The 17,442-nt window shown below is 58.1% G+C and overlaps 1 protein-coding gene across 1 annotated transcript; it reads right to left on the bottom strand.

Moving 5' to 3' along the window:
- Positions 1–1,051: 1,051 nt before the first annotated feature.
- On the bottom strand, positions 1,052–14,127 carry Atp13a1 (ATPase 13A1). Its single transcript, XM_004873462.4, has 26 exons — positions 13,711–14,127; positions 11,571–11,660; positions 11,296–11,486; positions 9,812–9,884; positions 9,477–9,632; positions 9,330–9,399; positions 9,149–9,255; positions 8,770–8,899; positions 8,599–8,654; positions 7,944–8,070; positions 7,736–7,873; positions 7,540–7,660; positions 7,078–7,235; positions 6,634–6,809; positions 6,454–6,564; positions 5,778–5,903; positions 5,302–5,410; positions 4,029–4,228; positions 3,853–3,949; positions 2,954–3,117; positions 2,770–2,884; positions 2,497–2,693; positions 1,882–2,024; positions 1,631–1,742; positions 1,401–1,544; positions 1,052–1,321 (listed from the first exon to the last, which is right to left on the bottom strand). The coding sequence occupies exons 1-26, from the start codon at positions 14,095–14,097 to the stop codon at positions 1,211–1,213; spliced, it is 3,609 nt and encodes a 1,202-aa protein (XP_004873519.1). The 5' UTR covers positions 14,098–14,127; the 3' UTR covers positions 1,052–1,210.
- Positions 14,128–17,442: the final 3,315 nt, after the last annotated feature.

Below are 17,442 nucleotides of genomic sequence, written 5' to 3'. Positions count from 1 at the left end.
CAGGGCACAGAGCGGTGCCCTCCGCCAGGAAAATGCACCCCTCTGCACTGACAGCTTGTGTGGAACTCTGCTGAGTTTTCAGCTGTTCCGGAGGCAAGAAACCCGCAGCTGGCTAGGGCTCCGGGTTATCCTGCTTGCTTCCTTCCCTTTTAATTTTTTTGCCACACTGTGCACTGAACCTAGGGGTTTCACACTGAGCTACACTCCCGGCCCTTTTATTTCTATTATTTTGAGACAGGGTCTTGCTTAGTTGCTAAATTGCCCAGGATGGTCTTGAACTTGAACTCACCATCCTCCTGCCTCCGCCTCCCAGAGTCTTGGGATTTACAGGTATGAAGCGCTGTGTCTGGCTTTTTTTTTTTAAAAAATAGCCTGCATTGATTGATTGATTGATTGAGACAGGGTCTCTATGTAGCCCAGGGTGGCCTTGAGCTCGCAGCAGTCCTCCTGCCTCAGCCTCCCAAGTGCAGGGATTACAGGTGTGCACCACACCTGGCTGCTCTGCTATTCTTGAGTGGCAGTTAAGTGTGAAAGGAAGGACACGCCATCCCACAAGTGATGGCATGCAGCTTCAATCCTAGCTACTTAAGAGGCCGAGGTGAGGGGATTGCAACTTTGAGGCCAGCCTGAACAAGTCCGTGAGACGCTGGGGACATGGTTCTGCGGTAAAGCGCTCCCCTGGCTAGGCTCCAGCCCCAGCACAAATGAAACGGACGCTACCAGCCCTCGGGGTCAGATCTGGCTGTGAGACCCAGGCCAGCGTGGGGTCAGCCTGCACTAGGGCGTGACGGCACCGTGGTCAGGAGCCCGACCAGGGGGCGTCATGAGGCCTGGGACCTCACTGCACAGTGAGGAGCCAGCCAAGGCTTCATGCAGTGCCCGCTACGGTGAGACGTCGAGACAGAAACCACCGCGACAGGGCGCGAGCCGAACAAACCGAGCCGTCTTGAGTTCCCAGCTTGACAGATCGGCCTGTTGGGCAGCAGGGGCTCAGAGGGCACGATCCCGAGGCTCACACCGCCATGGGGCACAGATGAGGTGGACGCGGAGCTTCTTAAAATCTTGGGTGCTGCTTTATTTACCAAAGGTGCTGGCCCGGGGCTGGTCCCGCTAGCAGGACTCAGTCTTCCCCTACTCGGGGTGTGGGGGCTGAGTTCTTTCCCCGGCAGGGCGGCAGCCGGGGTGCGCGGTGGGTACCAGCACCGCTGTCTCAAGAAGGCACTTTCAGCTTTGGGGTCCCCAGGAAGAACTGCAGGACGCGGTCGGCCAGGAGCGCCAAGCAGAAGTCCAGCAGCAGGACCTGGGCGATGACCAGCTTGAACTGCCGGGTGGGGGTGGGTGAGTCGGGGCCGGGCTGGGCTGGCCTGGCCCGGTCCAGCCCAGCCCGGCCCCTCACTCACCTCCACTGGGATGTCCACCAGGCCGAACTGGCTGTTGAAGTCAGGAGAGGAGCCGAGCAGCAGGCCGATGGTGGCTAGGAGGGACACGGCCAGGCTCCACAGCAGGGGCCTGTTCTCGGGCAGGCTCTCCATGAAGGGTGGGCCCTGCGGGGATGCGGGCAATGGCTGTGGGTGGCCTGGACATGAGGGTGTGTGCGGGGTGGGCCCGGTTCGGGGCTGGGCGGCCTCACCTTGTAGTTGATGGCGAAGGTGGCCATCTGCATGGCCATGGCCATGATGTACACAGTGCTGTTGACCAGGCTGGGCTCGAACTCCTTGTAGAGGTCTACAAACTGCTCCTGCCTGTGGGACGCACCAGGTCAGGTCCCTACTGTCCCCACGCCTGTCCCTGCGCCCAGGTGACCCTGGGCTCCCGTCAGCTTCTGTGCACAGGCCCTGTTGCCCACTGCTGCCCACCACTGCCCACCAGGGCGTCACTCACTTCTCGGGACTGCGGGCCTGGGCCTCCCGGTACAGGTAGACGAGGCTCAGGAAATGCACGGCAAACTGCAGCATCACGGTGAGGATGGTGTACAGGTTGAAGATGTTGGGCAGGGGCCGCTCTCGGGACAGGGTCTTAAGGGGCTGCAGCGGCAGGGCCGGGGTCAGGGCCCACTGGCCTCCAGCAGTGATGTCACTAAACCCCAGGAGCGGGGCGGGAGCTGCTGCCCTGGGCCCCAGTGTCTATACTCCCTGTGGCAGCCCAGCTTTGCTTTGTTTTCTTAAGGGGATGGGAACTCAGGGCCTCAGAGTTACACAGGGTCTCACCAACTTGCCCAGGCTGGCCTGGAATGCTTTACCCTCCTGCCTCAGCCTCCTGAGTAGGCCTGCAGACCCACCTTGTGTGGTGTGGGTCTCATGGCACTGCACACCCTGAGCACTCTTGGGGATCACTCCCCATCTGTCCCTTCCTTGCCTGCAGGGCTCTGAGGCTCCCCAAGCTGTGCCAGCCCTGACTGGACCCCCACATCTGGGCTCTGGGCCCCACCTGTCCCTGTGGATGACAGGTCCCACCCACAGACCACACGAGCCAGGGCCCATGCCGCTGGGTGCCCACCTTGGAGCGGGAGATGAAGAGGAAGCAGCCGGCCAGCAGCAGCCCCTGCAGTGTGGCCTGGAAGTCGCTGAACTTGACACCCTCCAGGTAGAGGACGCTCTGGCTGTAGGCCAGGATGAGGGCGTTGAGCGCCAGGATCTTGAACATCTGCAGCGTGGTCACCAGAGTGCAGCGGCCTTGCTTGATCACGTGGCAGACTGGGGCGACAGTGGGGAGTGTGGGAGCGGCCGTCGGGCGCGGGGCGCGGGGCGGAGGGCGGCGAGGGGCACTCACTGCACTGGATGGACGAGAGCTTGGAGGTGAAGGGCGCGGCGATGCTGGCGTCACCCAGCTTCACGATGGGCGTGCTCTCGTCCTCCAGGTCGCGCAGCACCTGGCTCAGGCGGTCCTGCGGGCAGAGCAGGGTCAGCCTGACGGAGGCAGAGAGGTGCCACCATCCCATGCCTGCCCGACTCACCCTCTGTGAGGCTGGCTGCTCCTCGAGGGGTGGGAGCCCTGACCTCTGCCTGGCCGTCCTGGAGCTGCCCCTGCTGCCGCTGTTGCTCAGGACAGGGCTGTCCCGGGCGGGCCGCCGCCGCCGCTCCACGAGCCGCTCAGGGGCATTGGCCAGCAGCGCCACCCCTAGAGGGACGGGCGGGGCAGCGTGCAGGCTCAGCAAGGTCGCAGCCGCTCCCTGAGCCCCAGCTCGGCCCAACCTCCCTGCCGCCGACCTTTCCAAAGGAGCCCAGATGGGCAGTGCCCAGAGTGCTGTGCACCAGCTACTGAGGAAAGCAGGAGATACACAAGGCGCAACACACCAAATGAGAAGCCCAACAGTCGGGGTTAAAGGTATGCTGGCTTCCAGAGACTGACGGCTCCGAGCCTAAGTCTAGGAGGCAGGAAAGGCTTCACTAATGCTCCCGCAAACACAGCAGCCAATGCTGGAAACGCACAAAAACAGGTCTTTGCGAGCAGCGCGTGGCCGGGGTGCTCCCGGGGATGGATGAGAGGGGCCCTGGCACCGAGGGCAGAGCGGCCCTTCCATGTTACATTTTCAGCTGGTCTTGCTACATCTCCCAGATGGGATGCGAATGTGTGATCCTCCTGCCTCAGCCTAAGTGCTGGGTCGCAGGTGTGGTGCTGTGTGAGGCCTCCTGACCACAGCCCCAGGCCGCGAACCACGGGCCGCGGGCTCAGATGCCGGGTTTCCGAGGCCACCTCTCCCGAGACACTTGCGTCCCTCTGTGACTCTGCAGCCCTCTGAGCCCCCTCCCGTTCCCTGCACTCCTTGCTCACAGGAACTGCTGCCCCCACAACTGTCCCTGCGCCACTAGAGCCACGTCTGTGCTCGGGCAGCGACGTCCCCGTGCGGCTCACCCACGTCAGCATGCTTGAGGGCGCCCACGTCGTTGGTGCCATCTCCGCACATGAGCGTCACGTAGCCCAGTTCCTTCAGGCTGGTGATGACGAACTCCTGTGGGCAGATGGGCTGAATGGGGACCTGTGCCCGTCCCAGGCCCCAGGCCCCAGGCCCCGCCTGGCTCCACACGCACCTTCTGCTTGGGGGCCACACGGGCGAACACCTGCACGTGGGGAATGAGGTGCAGCAGCTGCTGGGGGTCGCTGGCCTGCAGGTGGGCCAGGCCGTCGCCCGTGAGGCATAGGGCGTGTTCCCGCGCCAGTGCCTTGGGCGAGCCAGGGGCCAGGGGCAGTGCAATGCTGCCGTCGATGGAGTGCCATGTGCACGGACCACCTGGGGACAGCACTGGGTCATGGACAGCTGCTGGCTGCTGTCCTGTGCACTGGCTGCTTGGTAACACCCTCCTGCATGGACTGCAGCCCTGCCAGTGCCCGCCCTGCTCCAGGCACCCACAGAACCCACAGGCACAGCTGAGGCACCGAAGCTAGTGCCTGACACCTCGTGCAAGGTACGTGTGTCACTGGCCCCTCTCTGTAGCTTTTTTTTCCCTTCTGGTACTGGGAATCAAACTCAGGACCTTGCACTTGCCAGGCAGGTGCAGCGCCACTGAGCTACATCCCTGGCCTGACACTGGCCCCTCTCTGATCAGTCCCCACCTGTCACCTGCCTGACACCCTGCTCTCTCTACTGCTAGTGCTCCCTAGTCATCCACTTCCTCTTCCTCTTTCCTTCCTCCAGGCTGCCTGGCAGGAGGGACGCCAGCCTCCTTCGGCTCTGGTCCTGGCTGTTTAGCTGCATTGGCTCTGCCTGCTGGTCCCCAGCTGGGAGGCTGCAAATGCCACCCTGGCCGGGTCCTCCTTGCACCTCCATCCCACCTGGCCCTGTAAACATTTGCCACCTGCAGCCCAGGATGCCCCGTTTTGTGTCCCTGCTCAGGACCCCCACTGCCAGGTCCTGCATGGAATGGAGCCCTGCCACAGTAACAGCTAGTGCCCGGGGAAGGCGGGTTCCCGCCTGCAGCCTGCTTCTGTCCACAGAGCAGGGCCCCACTGCGGACTCAGAGCTGCTTCCTGCCTGGGTGTGGGCGAGACAGGCTGTCCAGGGCAGCTTGGAATGTGTGTGGGGCATGCTGGGGAGCCACACAGGGTGCTTGGCAGAGGTGCTGCCGTCGGTGCTGAAGGAGTGGAGTGCCGGGCACCCTGCTGGGCCCAGGAGCCAGTGTGGTTGGAGCAGTGCTGCCAAGGATGGGCAGGGACCCCAGGCTGGCATGACGACTGGCGTCCTGACACCACAGATCGGGAGCCAGTGACCCACATCTGAGGGGCAGGGGGCGAGGCCGGCCCGTGGGCAGGAGCTGTCACTGGAGCAGTACCCAGCACCCCTCCTCCCCACCCTGCAGGGCTCACCCTTCTCTGAGGGGGGGTGCAGGATGAGCGTGTGGGCCTTCTCAATGAAGCGCAGCTCCTGGGCCACGTGGCAGGCGGTGAGCGGGTTGTCCCCCGTGATCATGACCACCTTGGGGACAGGGATGGGGCTCAGCAGGGCAGACCCAGAGCCACCCCGACCCAGGGTGCCCGATGCACACAGCACGGGGGCTGTGGCCCCGAGAGCCCACACTGCCTATTCTTCCCTAGCCCCAGCCTCGGTTCTCTCTGGCAGGAGGTGGTCCAGGGTGCTGGGTGACAGGCCCCGGCTCCTGGGATGCTGGAGGACCTGTGGAGGTGACATAGCAGGAGCCTGTACTATGGGTCCCCACCATTCCCTGCCCCAGGGAGCGAGCACTTCTGCTACGACTGGCCCGGCTGCGACTTGTAGTCTCCTCACTGTCCAGAGCACGAGGCTGGCACTGTCCCCGGCTGCCCCTTCCTGCTCGGGCCTGTACCCGATGTGATGCATTCTGGATCTCCCGGATCACGGCCTTGGAGTCGGCCTTCAGGGGGCAGGAGACCACAATGAAGCCGACGAACTTCAGGCTGCACTCCAGGGCCTCCCGTTTGACCTCCCGGGCCTGTGAACAGACGGGCGCCTCAGCGCACGTCCCTCCTCCCGCCAGACCCTGCTCTGCACCCCCATGGGTCAGGAGGGAGAGAGGCAGGTAGGGGCCAGGCACCCCGATCATGCCTCTCCCTCCCGGCTGTGGCACTGTCCTTCAGGGAGCTGATGACCCTTACCCCCACCACAGCAGGGACAATGTGGCAAAAGCCCCAGGTGCAGGGGGTCACGTGGTTCCAGGGAGACAGGTGAGCAGGTGGGGCATGGTACCAGAGGACTGCATGTGGAGGGGGCGCCCTCAGACACAGCCACCTGGAGAGGGTGGGGCCGGTGCCCTGGGAGCAGGGGCTTTGGGGTGTAGGACGGAGGCAAGGGCCAAGCTGCGGCTGGGGGCCTTGGCTTGGGCTTGGGTGCTGCACAGAGGGGCGGCCTGCCGTTAAGTTCCAGAAGAACCCGCGGCTACGGCGGGGAGAGTGAACGAGGGCCATGGCGGAGGCAGGGGAGGGGCTCTGTGGAGGGGGGACCGAGGCCGGGGCTCCCTGCTCGGCCAGGGCCCGGGTCCTTACCTGCTGGTGGGTGAGGTGGCCCAGCTCCTTGTACCCCAGGGCCAGCACGCGGGCTCCCTCCCGGGAGATCTCAGTGTGGATGTGCTGGTAGTTGGGTGGGCACTGGGCGAACTACAGGGAAGGCAGGGGCGTTAGCGTTCGCCCTGCACCCTGCCCACCCCTGGGCTGAGGCCGGCTCACCATGGAGTGGAGGGTTTCAGGGGCCCCCTTCACGGCTGCGATGTAGCAGAGGTCGGTAGAGCCCAGCTTCTCATAGGAGGCCAGCACGGACATTCGCTTTAGGGCACTGGCAAAATGAAAGCGCTGGTGAATTTTCAGCCCCTGAGTTTTAATACTTCGGGGGAATACTTTCTCATCTGGAAACAAATAAGCAGAGTCCTGAGCGGCTTCACCCCAGAGGCAGCCAGGCCCTGCCCTCCGCCCAGCCTCCCCTGCTCCTCCCCTGCTCCTCCCCGGGGCCTGGTGGAGGGGGGCACCTGCTCTGGCCGGGCAGTCTGGGGGACCCTGGCACTGTGGCTTCAGTGGGGCAGGCTGCACCCTGGCCCAGGGGATGCCGAGGATGTGGCCTGTCCTGGGTCCGCGCTGTGGGCCCGCCTGCCGGGTGCAGACAGCCCAGCCCCTCACCTTTGGTCAGCGTCCAGTCTACGGCCGTCAGCATGGCCTTCTCCAGGGGGTCACCCACCAGGGTGCCGTCGTCCAGCTGCATGAGGGAGTGGCATGAGGCCAGGGCCCGGTGCGTCTCCACAGGGATGCTGGACACGGGGGTCACCTCCTTTCCGTCCCTGCAAGGACGCGGAGCTGTGGGCACAGGCAGGGGCGGCCAGGTGGCGCTGCGCCTCACCCTGGGCAGCACTCTGGGAAGTACTTTACTGGTTCCCAAACACGGCTTGGGAGGAATTGGGTCCCCGAGCCCCGCGCACTGCACGTGGGCGCCACCGCTGGTGCGGACTGGAGGCCAGGCCTGAAATGAGGGAAATCCCGGGGGCAGGGCCTCTGACCAGTCTTTACCCGTGCGCTCGAGCTGGGGTCACCGAACCCGGATCCCCTCTGCCGGGCACCTCCGAGCCCAGGCTCCCTGTCACTCACCTCAGCCCCGCCACGCCACGCACCACCAGGCTGTCACTGGTCAAAGTCCCCGTCTTGTCAAAGCAGCACACCTCGACCTTGCCGGCGAAGGGGATCCGGAAGGGCTCCGTACAGTACATATCTGGGGGTGGGGGCGGCATCAGGGGTTCAGCCCCGTCTGAGCATGCTCCGTCCCCCAGCCCCGCCCGTCACTCACAGAGCTTGGCCAGGGCAATGAGAGAGGTGTTGACAGCCAGGGAGAGCTCGATGGGCAGCTCAGGGGGCACGACCGAGGTGAGGATGAGGGTGCACTCCAGGAAGAGCTTGTAGCGGTTCCGGCTGGGGTCCTTGGTGCCTGCAGAGACAGGTCTGCTGGGCTGGGGTGGTGGGGGACACTGGAACAGGGCGGGGGCCCCGGCACTTACCCTCGATCCACACATAGGCAGCTGCTGCTATGGCAAAGACCAGGAGGAAGAGGATGAAGATGAAGGTCTCCAGGTTGTTGGCGGTCACTCTCTTGACCCCAAAGAGGATTGTGCGCAGCAGTTTACCCTGGAGGGAGAGGGACAGAGGCCTTTCCTGGGACAGGCCTGTGGAGATGGCGGCCTCACTTCCTGAGATCACCAAGGCTGGATTCTTTCTAGAAAAGAGCAACGCCTGCCTCAGCCCCGTGAACCACGGACCTCCCCCGCCCCGCCCCGCCCATGGCTGCACCTCAGCCAGGAGTGAAGAAGTGGGTACTTGAGATCGGGGTGGAAGCCGAGACAGGAAAAGAGAGGCGAGCGCTCCAGGAGGCCTGGGCAGCGCCCCGCCAGGCAGCGCCCCCACTCTGCTCAAACACTGTTTACTGGAGCAACCACAACCGGGTGAGGAGAGCCAGCCCACTGGCCGGGCTCCCCAGAACCTCAGGCTCAGAGTGAGCCGGGTCCTGGGCTCCCTCCTGTACCCCAGCCCTGGCCTTGGTACAGGCCAGTGCTGTTAGGGCAAATCCAGGGCCGGAGGGTCTGGGGACCGAGATGGCCAATGCCCTATGTGTCCACCGCCATCCCAGAGCCCACCAGGGGCGGCCAAGGGCTGCACCTGGGAGGTGTTGAATCCGGTCCGCAGGACGTAGGCCACACACCCATTGTCAACCGCTGGGGAGAGAAAGCGCTGGTGTCACCCTCGTCACCGCGTTCCAGAGCCCATGCAAAGAGCAGGTGGGAAGGCGGGGTGGGGAGTGGGGATACCCCGGGCCCTCGAGGCACCTACGCTTCAGCCCCGTGGTGGCCTTCTGGGGGGGGATGTGCTGCACAACCTTGGTGCCCCCGAAGATGACATGCAGCCGGGAGTCGGCCTGCAGGTCCAGCACGCGGTCTGGGCTGAGGTCCTCGATCGGCTCCTGGGAGCAAGAGACAGATCGGGACGGTGGCCTCCGAGCGGGACCTGGGGCTCTCTGCCTGCCGTCCCCACGTCCCTCATCCTTGTTTTCCCCAGCTAGCTTCGGTCTGCCAACACCCCACGGTGTCTGGATGTGCCCGAGACGCCCGTGCTCTCAACTCCAGGCCACATTAGTGGCGGTTCCCCCTCCACAGCACTGGCTCGGGTCCTCCGTCCCCACCAGTGCTGCCGGGGGAAGGTCCCACCACACCTTCATCTGCGGCACTGACTCCCCGGTGAGCATGGCCTCGTCCACGATGCAGCGGCCACGCAGCAGCAGAACATCGCATGGCACCAGGTTCTCCTGTGGGGAGCGGCCTGCAGGCGGGGCAGCATGGTTGGCCAGAGGCCAGGGCAGCGGCCCCCCACCCGGGGCGCAGAGTGGGCCTCACCGATGGACACGATGTCCCCAGGCACAATCTCATCGCTGGCGATGGGCCTCCACTTGCGACTCCGGTAGACCTGGGTGGGCGGGGTAGCACCAGTGTGGGTGTCCGTGCTGCACCCACCCCAGGCCCCAGCAGCACCCTAACCTGCACCTGGATCATGTGGGGCTTGTTGCCCATCTTGCGGATCTCAGACATGTTCCGCATCTGCTGCTGCACCAGGGATGCCTCGAAAGCCACCAGCATGGACAGCGTGAAGACGCTGTAGTACCAGTACTCGTCCAGGCACCAGAGCCCCACGCAGAACACCTGCGGGATGGGATGGGACACTCGCTGGTCTGTCCCTGCCCCTGCCCTGGCCCAGAAGCCACGTGCATGAAGCCCAAGGACACAGGCAACAGCCGTTCTGGGTTTGGAGGTGGCAGATAGGCTTGCTCAGGCTTTGACAGCCCAAAGGGAGGGGACAATGGACCAAGCTGCCACTTTACCTGGAACACGAAGAAGGGGGCGGTGGCCCTCTCCTTGAAAAGCTCAGAGAAGTCGGGCACCACCATCTCAGCCCTGCAAGAGATCAATGTACAGCCTGTTCCCGGAGGATCCGCCCCAACACCTCTGCCTGGGGACACTGCAGGGCTCCCAGGGACAGGGAAACCATGCAGCTGTCCCAAGCCCCGGGGAGCTTCCACACAGGAGGCTCCACCCAACCACAGCTCCCCTCAGGGCTGAATCAGCTCCCTTTTGTGGCTGCAAGCAGGCACAGCCAGCGGAGGTGGGTGTCGGGCCGAGGAGGGTGCCTTGAAATAGCAGAGGAGACCTGCAGCTGGGCACTGGGGGTACAGAGCTGAGCTCCACGCCCAATGGAACGGGGGTTTTCTAAAAATGCCCTGGAGAAAAGCCCTGGGGTCCCCAGAGCTCGGCCCAAGGGTGTCTTCTAGGGCATGGACTGCATATGGTGGCCCTGTCTAAGGGATCAGCCCACGAGGGCTGCCTTGCTGTGCCCTTGAACAGAAGGGTCGCTCCCAGCTGCAGCAGGGAGCACAGCACGATTCTGCGCTGTGGAAGCCGTCCACAGCACAGGCCTCCACCCTGCCAGGGGCCTGTGCCAGAGTGGGGACGGCACCAGACATTCTGTCCTGGGGCATCAAGGTGGCCAGGCCAGCCTTGGGGCAAGGCAGGTCAGCAGATGCTTCCCCCGGCCTCCAAGTGGCACCCCCAGGCAAGGCAAACCCTTTTAGTTTTTGAAAAGCCATGGAGTCGGGACAGAATGTCTTGGGAGCCCTGCATGTTTCCAGGTTGAAGAGCACAGTCCTGGTGGCCCAAATGGGGGGTCCGAAGCCTGGCTTTACATGGCCCCACCCCAGGTGTGTGTTCACAGGGGCAGTTTCGGTGAGGATGAAAGGAGAGAGTGCGTCGGAGGGGACCTCTCTTCACCCCAGTACACTGGAGGCCTTGGCCATCGATGCCTTTCCCCTTGTGCTGGCGATGGAGCCCAGGGCCTCACTCAGGGCACAAGTGTCCTGTTACTGAGCCGCACCCCAGCCCTCCTCAGGGTTTTATTTTGAAACAGGGTCTCACAAGGTTTCCCAGGCTGGCCTTGGACTTGAGAAATCTTCCCAACCCAGTCTCTGAGTCGCTGGGATCACACCCCGTTAACATCCTTCTGTCACTATTTCTAAAGTGCTGAGATATGAACATGCAGAATAAGGAGGGTGGAAATTTGAACAAAAAACTTAAGACAAAGAAGGGACCTGGAAGGGAGGCAACTCAAGGAAGGAGAGCCGACTGCTGTGAGGCGGGGCGGCCCGGCTCTGGCCAGGCAAGTGTGGAGGAGAGCAGGGTGGCACGTGCTCCTCCAATGCTACCCCACTGGCTGGGCAGCCCTGGCCAAAGGCAGATTCTGCCCACTTCTGGGTACCCTGAAGCAGGAGCAGAGCGGAAAGGAAAAAGGGACTGCCGGAAGTCAGGGACTCACTTGTTGCTCCCAAATTTCTTCTCAGCAGCCCGGATGTCTGAATCTTCCTGGAACCCTCTGTGGCTCTGGTAGAAGGAGAAAGCATTTTCCACGGGAAAGGCCACGGGGAGGAACTGCTTCTTTTCCAGGGCGTCGTAGGAGTATTTGATCTTCTGGAATTCGAAGGACAGCACCTCCTGCCCGTCTTCACCCTGCGGGGGAAGGTATGTTGGCGGCAGTGCCCGGGAATCTCTCCCAAGTCCCTGCTCTGGGGTCCCCCGGCAGGCAATCCCTACCTTGTCTCGGTGCAGGGCCACAAGCTCGGTGGAGCCATTGTTGGGGGTCGGCATCACCTTCACAAAGGTCGCTTTGTTGGGGTCGTACTCCTGCCAGACAGGCAAAGCACTGCCACTGAGCCTTCTCAGCTTATGGGTCCATGGCCCCATGGGAAAGGGGAGGGGATGCCACTGGGCTCTGATGCCATTCCTCAGACTGTTGCTGGGCCAAGGGACACCACTTCACTGTGCCTCTGGTCCATATTATAAAGCTGGGGTCATGGAGAGCACCTGACACCCTCGGATCTGGTGACACAACTCAAACAGGAAGAACGATGCCAGGCATCTAGTGTACACTAGGATCACAGCCTACCCGCTCTCCCTCTGCTTCTCGCACACCTCTGCCACTGATCCTGCGCATCCACCTGGAATGTGCATTCCCAGAGCTGGCTCCCCAACCCGAGTGACCCCTGAGGCCTCTGCTTAAATGTGACCTTCTCAGGAGCCCTCCCAAGCTGTCCAGTCTGAAGTTCACTGGTATCTCTGTTACCGCTCTGTAGCACCAACTGCCGAGTGGCAGTTTTTTCTCCCACTAATGCCACAGAGGCAGCAGACTGCCCACTGTCCATGCTGTTACCTAAGACACAGGAAGTACTCCCTCAATTCTGGGAGCTGTATCCATCCCCTGTGGCTCTGCCAGACCCCGTGACGACTTGAGGGAAGGAGGACAGAGCGCAGCACAGCATTGACCCTAACCGCATCCCCCACCTGAGGAAATGCATGAGCCAGCAAGTAGGCAGAAAATAGCCTCACTGAACTCTGAACTTCAGGAAAGTCCTGGGAGAAAAGCATAAGGCACAGAAGTGGTGCTGGCCCCACGGTGGTGCTTTGTGGATGTCACCTCAGCAGCTCCTAGCAGCGGCACATGGGAGGTTAGGTGTTACGGCTCATTTTACAGAGGTGGGAAACTGAAACCCAGAGAGTAGACTTGGTGGCCTGAGATGTAATGCAAACCCAGATCCGCTTCTCCCAACTTAGCTCCTCCCACTCCTCCATCCCTGGAGAGGAAGTTCACCAGTACACTATTTAGCTGCAGACCAGCAGGCAGCTGGAAGTCTTGGGGGCCCACATCCAAAACTCCTCAACTTCCTTTCTTTTATTTGTCCCTTGCTGCAGTCTTCCGCTGTACCAACCAAAGCCATCAATCCCAGAAGTTCCAGCTTTTCCCTGGGATAAGTCTTACTGAGGAGAGAATGAGGACTCAATGCACATTCCCAGCCAGAGAGAAGGACAGCCTCTCTCTCCTTCCTGCAGCCCTGATGCTGTCCCCTGGCCCTCTTCTTGAGGCCAATCCATGCCTGGGATTAGGACAGAGGCTCGTTGGAAGCATACCTCAATGCCTCAGGTTCCAAACTTGGTATCATCTGTATCAAGTGGTGCAGTCACTAAATGTCAACTGCCGACTGTGGCCCAGGCTGTGTATCACTGTCACCACCTTCTGTGGTAGCACTCATTCACTCAGAAGCCCGACTGTGGGTCACATGCACTGCTTGGTGCTGTACTCTGATCTGTTCTCACTATCACCACGCTTGTCTTACAGAAGGAGAGGCCAAGTTGTTAAGTCGCTTACAAATAGCTCCTGCTCATCTTAAACACAAAGATTACCCACAGTTTGTGCCCCTTTTGGTGTACCATGGAATGGAGGCTGAGCACTGGACAGCAGCACTTGGTTCTAGGACCAGATTTCATAGGTGGGGGAATCCATCCCACATGGCTGCCTCACACTTTGCAAACGAAGGCAGGAGACAGTGGGAGGGAGGGCAGTGCCGTTTCCAAGGAAACGACAGAGAACCGGCGGCTAAGGAGTCAGCATTACCGTGTCCTATCAGCAACCCAGGCTGGGCCCTGTGAAAGCCTTCTGCAGATATTAGCTTAGTGACCCTAAATGACCACACCAGGAAGGAATTCCAGAGATAGGAAGTACAGTAACTCACATCATGGTCGCACACAAATCAGCAGCGGCGTCAGGACTGAGCCTGAGCTCAAAGGCAGAGGCCGCCGCTGGGGACCCAGGCCTAGCGGACGTGAGGCTCCGGACCGACTGGGGACCTGCGGCGAGGCCGTATGGTGCCAGGGGTCGGGCTCGTGAGCGCGCACTTACCGGGGTGCAGGTGAGCGCGCAGTGCGCGTGCACAGACCAGTGCCCCGAGAGAACGGTGAGCACGTGCGCGAGGCAGATGGTGGCGAGTACCAGTAGCGCGGCCTCGGGAATTTGAGCCCAGCTGCTGCCCCAACCCCAGCAGCCGGCAGCCGCAGCTCCCAGCCAGGCCGGGTAGAGAAGCCCCGCGAACGGCAGCACGGTGAGGCGCCGCAGAAGCGCCAGCCGCCGATATGGCCACACAGCGGCCACCAGCTCATCGCCGCTCGTTATGAGCGCCGGCCCGGCGGCAAGGAGCGCACGCGGCTGCAGCGTGGGTCTGGGCTGACCCCCGGGCCGGGCCCCGCAAGGCCGGACCCCACCGGGTACCGCGTTGCCCACCACCGCCATTTTTCCCAACCCGGCGCTCGCTTCCGGGTGGGGCCCCGCCCAGTTCCGCCAGGCTACTTCCGGCGAGAGCTGGGCGCCGCCATGATAGCCCTGGTAATAGAAAGCTCCTGGGCAACAGAAGCGGCTAAGTCCTGAAGTGGTTAGTTAGGGTGTCGCCATGACAGTCTGTACCCGGAAAGAGCGGCAGGGAGCCGCCATGACGGAGAAGGCCAGAACGGTTTAGGGCGGCCTGGCTGTGCTGCCACGCCGGATTACGACCGAAAAGACGAGCACCACCATGACAACACACCTCCCTGTCACGAAGGGCGGAGCCTGGAGATTGGCAAGGAAGGGCCATTTAGGGAAGGGGGCGTTCAGGGGCGGGCTTGTGTGGAGGCGGGGCTTGTGGGAATGAGTAATATGGGGCGGGACTTGTGAGGGAAAAGAAACAAATCACATACAAAGGAAAGTCCGTCAGAATCACAGCAGACTTCTCAGTGCAATGCCTCAAGGCAAGAAGAGCTTGGAGTGATGTGTTTCAAGCCCTAAAGGAAAACAACCTCCAACCTAGATTGATGTACCCTGCAAAACTATCTTTCAAAATTGACAGTGAAATATGATACTTTCATGACAAAGTGGACCTTAGGAACTTCATGAATACCAAACCAGCCCTCCAAAAAATTTTAGGAAAAAATCCTAGAAAAAGACGACGAGGATCACAACCCCAGGAAGCCCAGCAGAATGAATCCACTCGGCATGACAAGAAATTAAAAGCAAAGGGGGAAGATCAAACAAAAAGAAAAAGTCATGATAATGATAACTCAATACATATCAGTTATAACCATTAATGTTAATGGTCTCAACTCACCAATCAAAAGAAATAGACTGGCAGAATGGGTGAAGAAGCAAGATGCAACAATATGCTGCATACAAGCAACACACTTAATTCAAACAGAAACTCATGGACTGAAAGTTAAATAGTGGAAAACTGTACTCCATGTGACTGGAACCTGAAAAAAAGCAGGAGTAAGTATCCTCTTTGCAGACAAAGTGAATTTCAAACCCACACTGATTAAGAGAGACAAAGAAGGACACTATATCCTTGTAAAGGGAACAATTGAAGAGGAAGGGATGACAATCATAAATATCTGTGCATCAAACACTAGTGCACCCAACTATATAAAACAAATACTAATGGACATGAAAAACCATATAAGCACTAATACTATGGTAGTGGGGGCTTCAATACCCCACTGTCACAAATAGATAGATCAAGTAGACAAAAAACAAGTAATGAAATACTAGAACTCAATCAACCTCTTAAACATATGAACATAACAGATGTTTACAGAGTGTTTCACCCCACAAAATCAGAATACACATTCTTTTCATCTGCACACGGGTCATTCTCCAAAATAGACTACATACTCGCTCATAGAACATATTTAGGTTAGTGCAAAGGAATCAAAGTTATCCCTTGTATATTATCAGACCATAGTGCGATGAAATTGGAGATCAACAGCAAAAGAAACTGCAACAACTTCATAAACACATGGAGATTGAACAACACACTTCTGAGTAACCAATGGGTCACAGAGGAAATTAAAGAAGAAATCGGACAGTTCCTTTCAATAAATGACAATGACAATATAACATATTAGAATCTTTGGGACACAATGAAAGTGGTCTTGTGAGGGAAATTCATAGCAATGAATAATCATATTAGGAAAACAGAGCATGCCCAATTAAACAACCTGATGCTGAACCTCAAACTTCTACAAAGAGAAGAGCAGGACAAACCCAAAGCTCATACAAGGGAGGAAATTATAAAGATCAGGGTAAAAAATCAATGCAATGGAGACTAAGAACACAATACAAAAAATCAATGAAGCCAAGAGTTGGTTCTTTGAAAGAATAAACAAAATTGACAAACCCTTAGCCAACTTTATCAGAAAAAGGAAAGAAAAGGCCCAAATCCATTCAATTAGGAATGAAAAGGATGAAATTACAACAGAGCCAGCAGAAATCCAGAGGATCATCAATACCTACTTCCAGAACCTATACGCCAATCAGGTGGAAAACACAGAAGAAATGGACAGATTCCTAGACATGTATGAATCACCAAAGTTGAACGAAGAAGACCTAAAAATTCTGAACAACCCAATATCAACCAATGAAATTGAAACCATAATTAAAAACTTACCAACCAAGAAAAGCTCAGGTCCTGATGGCTTCACCGCTGAATTCTAGAAGACATTTAGAGAGGAAGTACTGCCACTACTGTTTAAACTCTTCACTGATATTGAAAGGGAAACGATGCTCTCAAAATCATTCCTAGAAGCAAGCATCACCTTGATCCCCAAAGCAGAGAAAGACCCAACCGAAAAAGAGAACTATATGCCATCCTCTAATGAACTTTGATACAAAAATCCTTAATAAGATACTGGCAAGCAGAATGCAGAACATCATCAAGAAAATCATACACCCTGAATAAGTGGGATTCATCCCAGAGATTCAGGGATGGTTCAACACATGCAAATCAATCAATGTAATACACTATATCAATAGAGTCAGGGACAAAAAAAACATATGATCATCTCAATAGATGCAGAAAAAGCATTTGACAAAAATCGAACATGCATTTACAATAAAAACCCTACAAAAAATCAGAATAGATCTTCTCTACTTCAGTCTGATAAAAGCCATCTATGAAAAACCTACAGCCAATATCATACTAAATAGTCAAAAACTGAAATCCTTCCCACTAAAATCAGGAACAAGAAAAGGATGTCCATTATCACCACTCCTGTTCAATATAGTTTTGGAAACATTAGCCACAGCAATTAGACAAGAGAAAAAAATAAAAGGAATAAAGATAGGAAATGAAGAAGTCAAATTGTCATTATTTGCAGATGACATGATACTCTACATAGAAGACCCCAAGAACTCCACCAAAAGTCTTCTAGACTTAATAACCAATTTCAGTCAAGTAGCTGGTTACAAGGTCAACACACAAAAATCAATAGATTTCCTCTACACGAACAACAGAGTCATTGAGAGAGAAGTAGTTTAAACAATTCCTTTCACAATAGCGTGCAAAAACAGAAATACCTAGGAATCAACCTAACAAAAGAAATCAAAGACCTCTTCTCTGAAAACTATAGCACTTTGAAAAAAGACACTGAAGGGGATATCAGAAAATGGAAAGATATCCCTTGCTCCTGGGTAGGACGGATCAACATAGTGAAAATGGCTACACTTCCAAAATCACTATATAGAGTCAATGCAATCCCAATTGCAATCCCAGCAGCATACTTCATAGACCTTGAGAAAACAATCCAAAAATTCATTTGGAGCAAGAAGAGA

Source organism: Heterocephalus glaber, unplaced genomic scaffold (assembly GCF_053883595.1).
Source record: "Heterocephalus glaber isolate CG9 unplaced genomic scaffold, H.glaber_assembly_v1.0 deba00001761, whole genome shotgun sequence".
In the NCBI taxonomy this organism is placed as follows: domain Eukaryota; kingdom Metazoa; phylum Chordata; class Mammalia; order Rodentia; family Bathyergidae; genus Heterocephalus; species Heterocephalus glaber.
The sequence above is the reverse complement of the archived record's forward strand: the minus strand, read 5'-3'. Positions and strand labels throughout refer to the sequence as shown.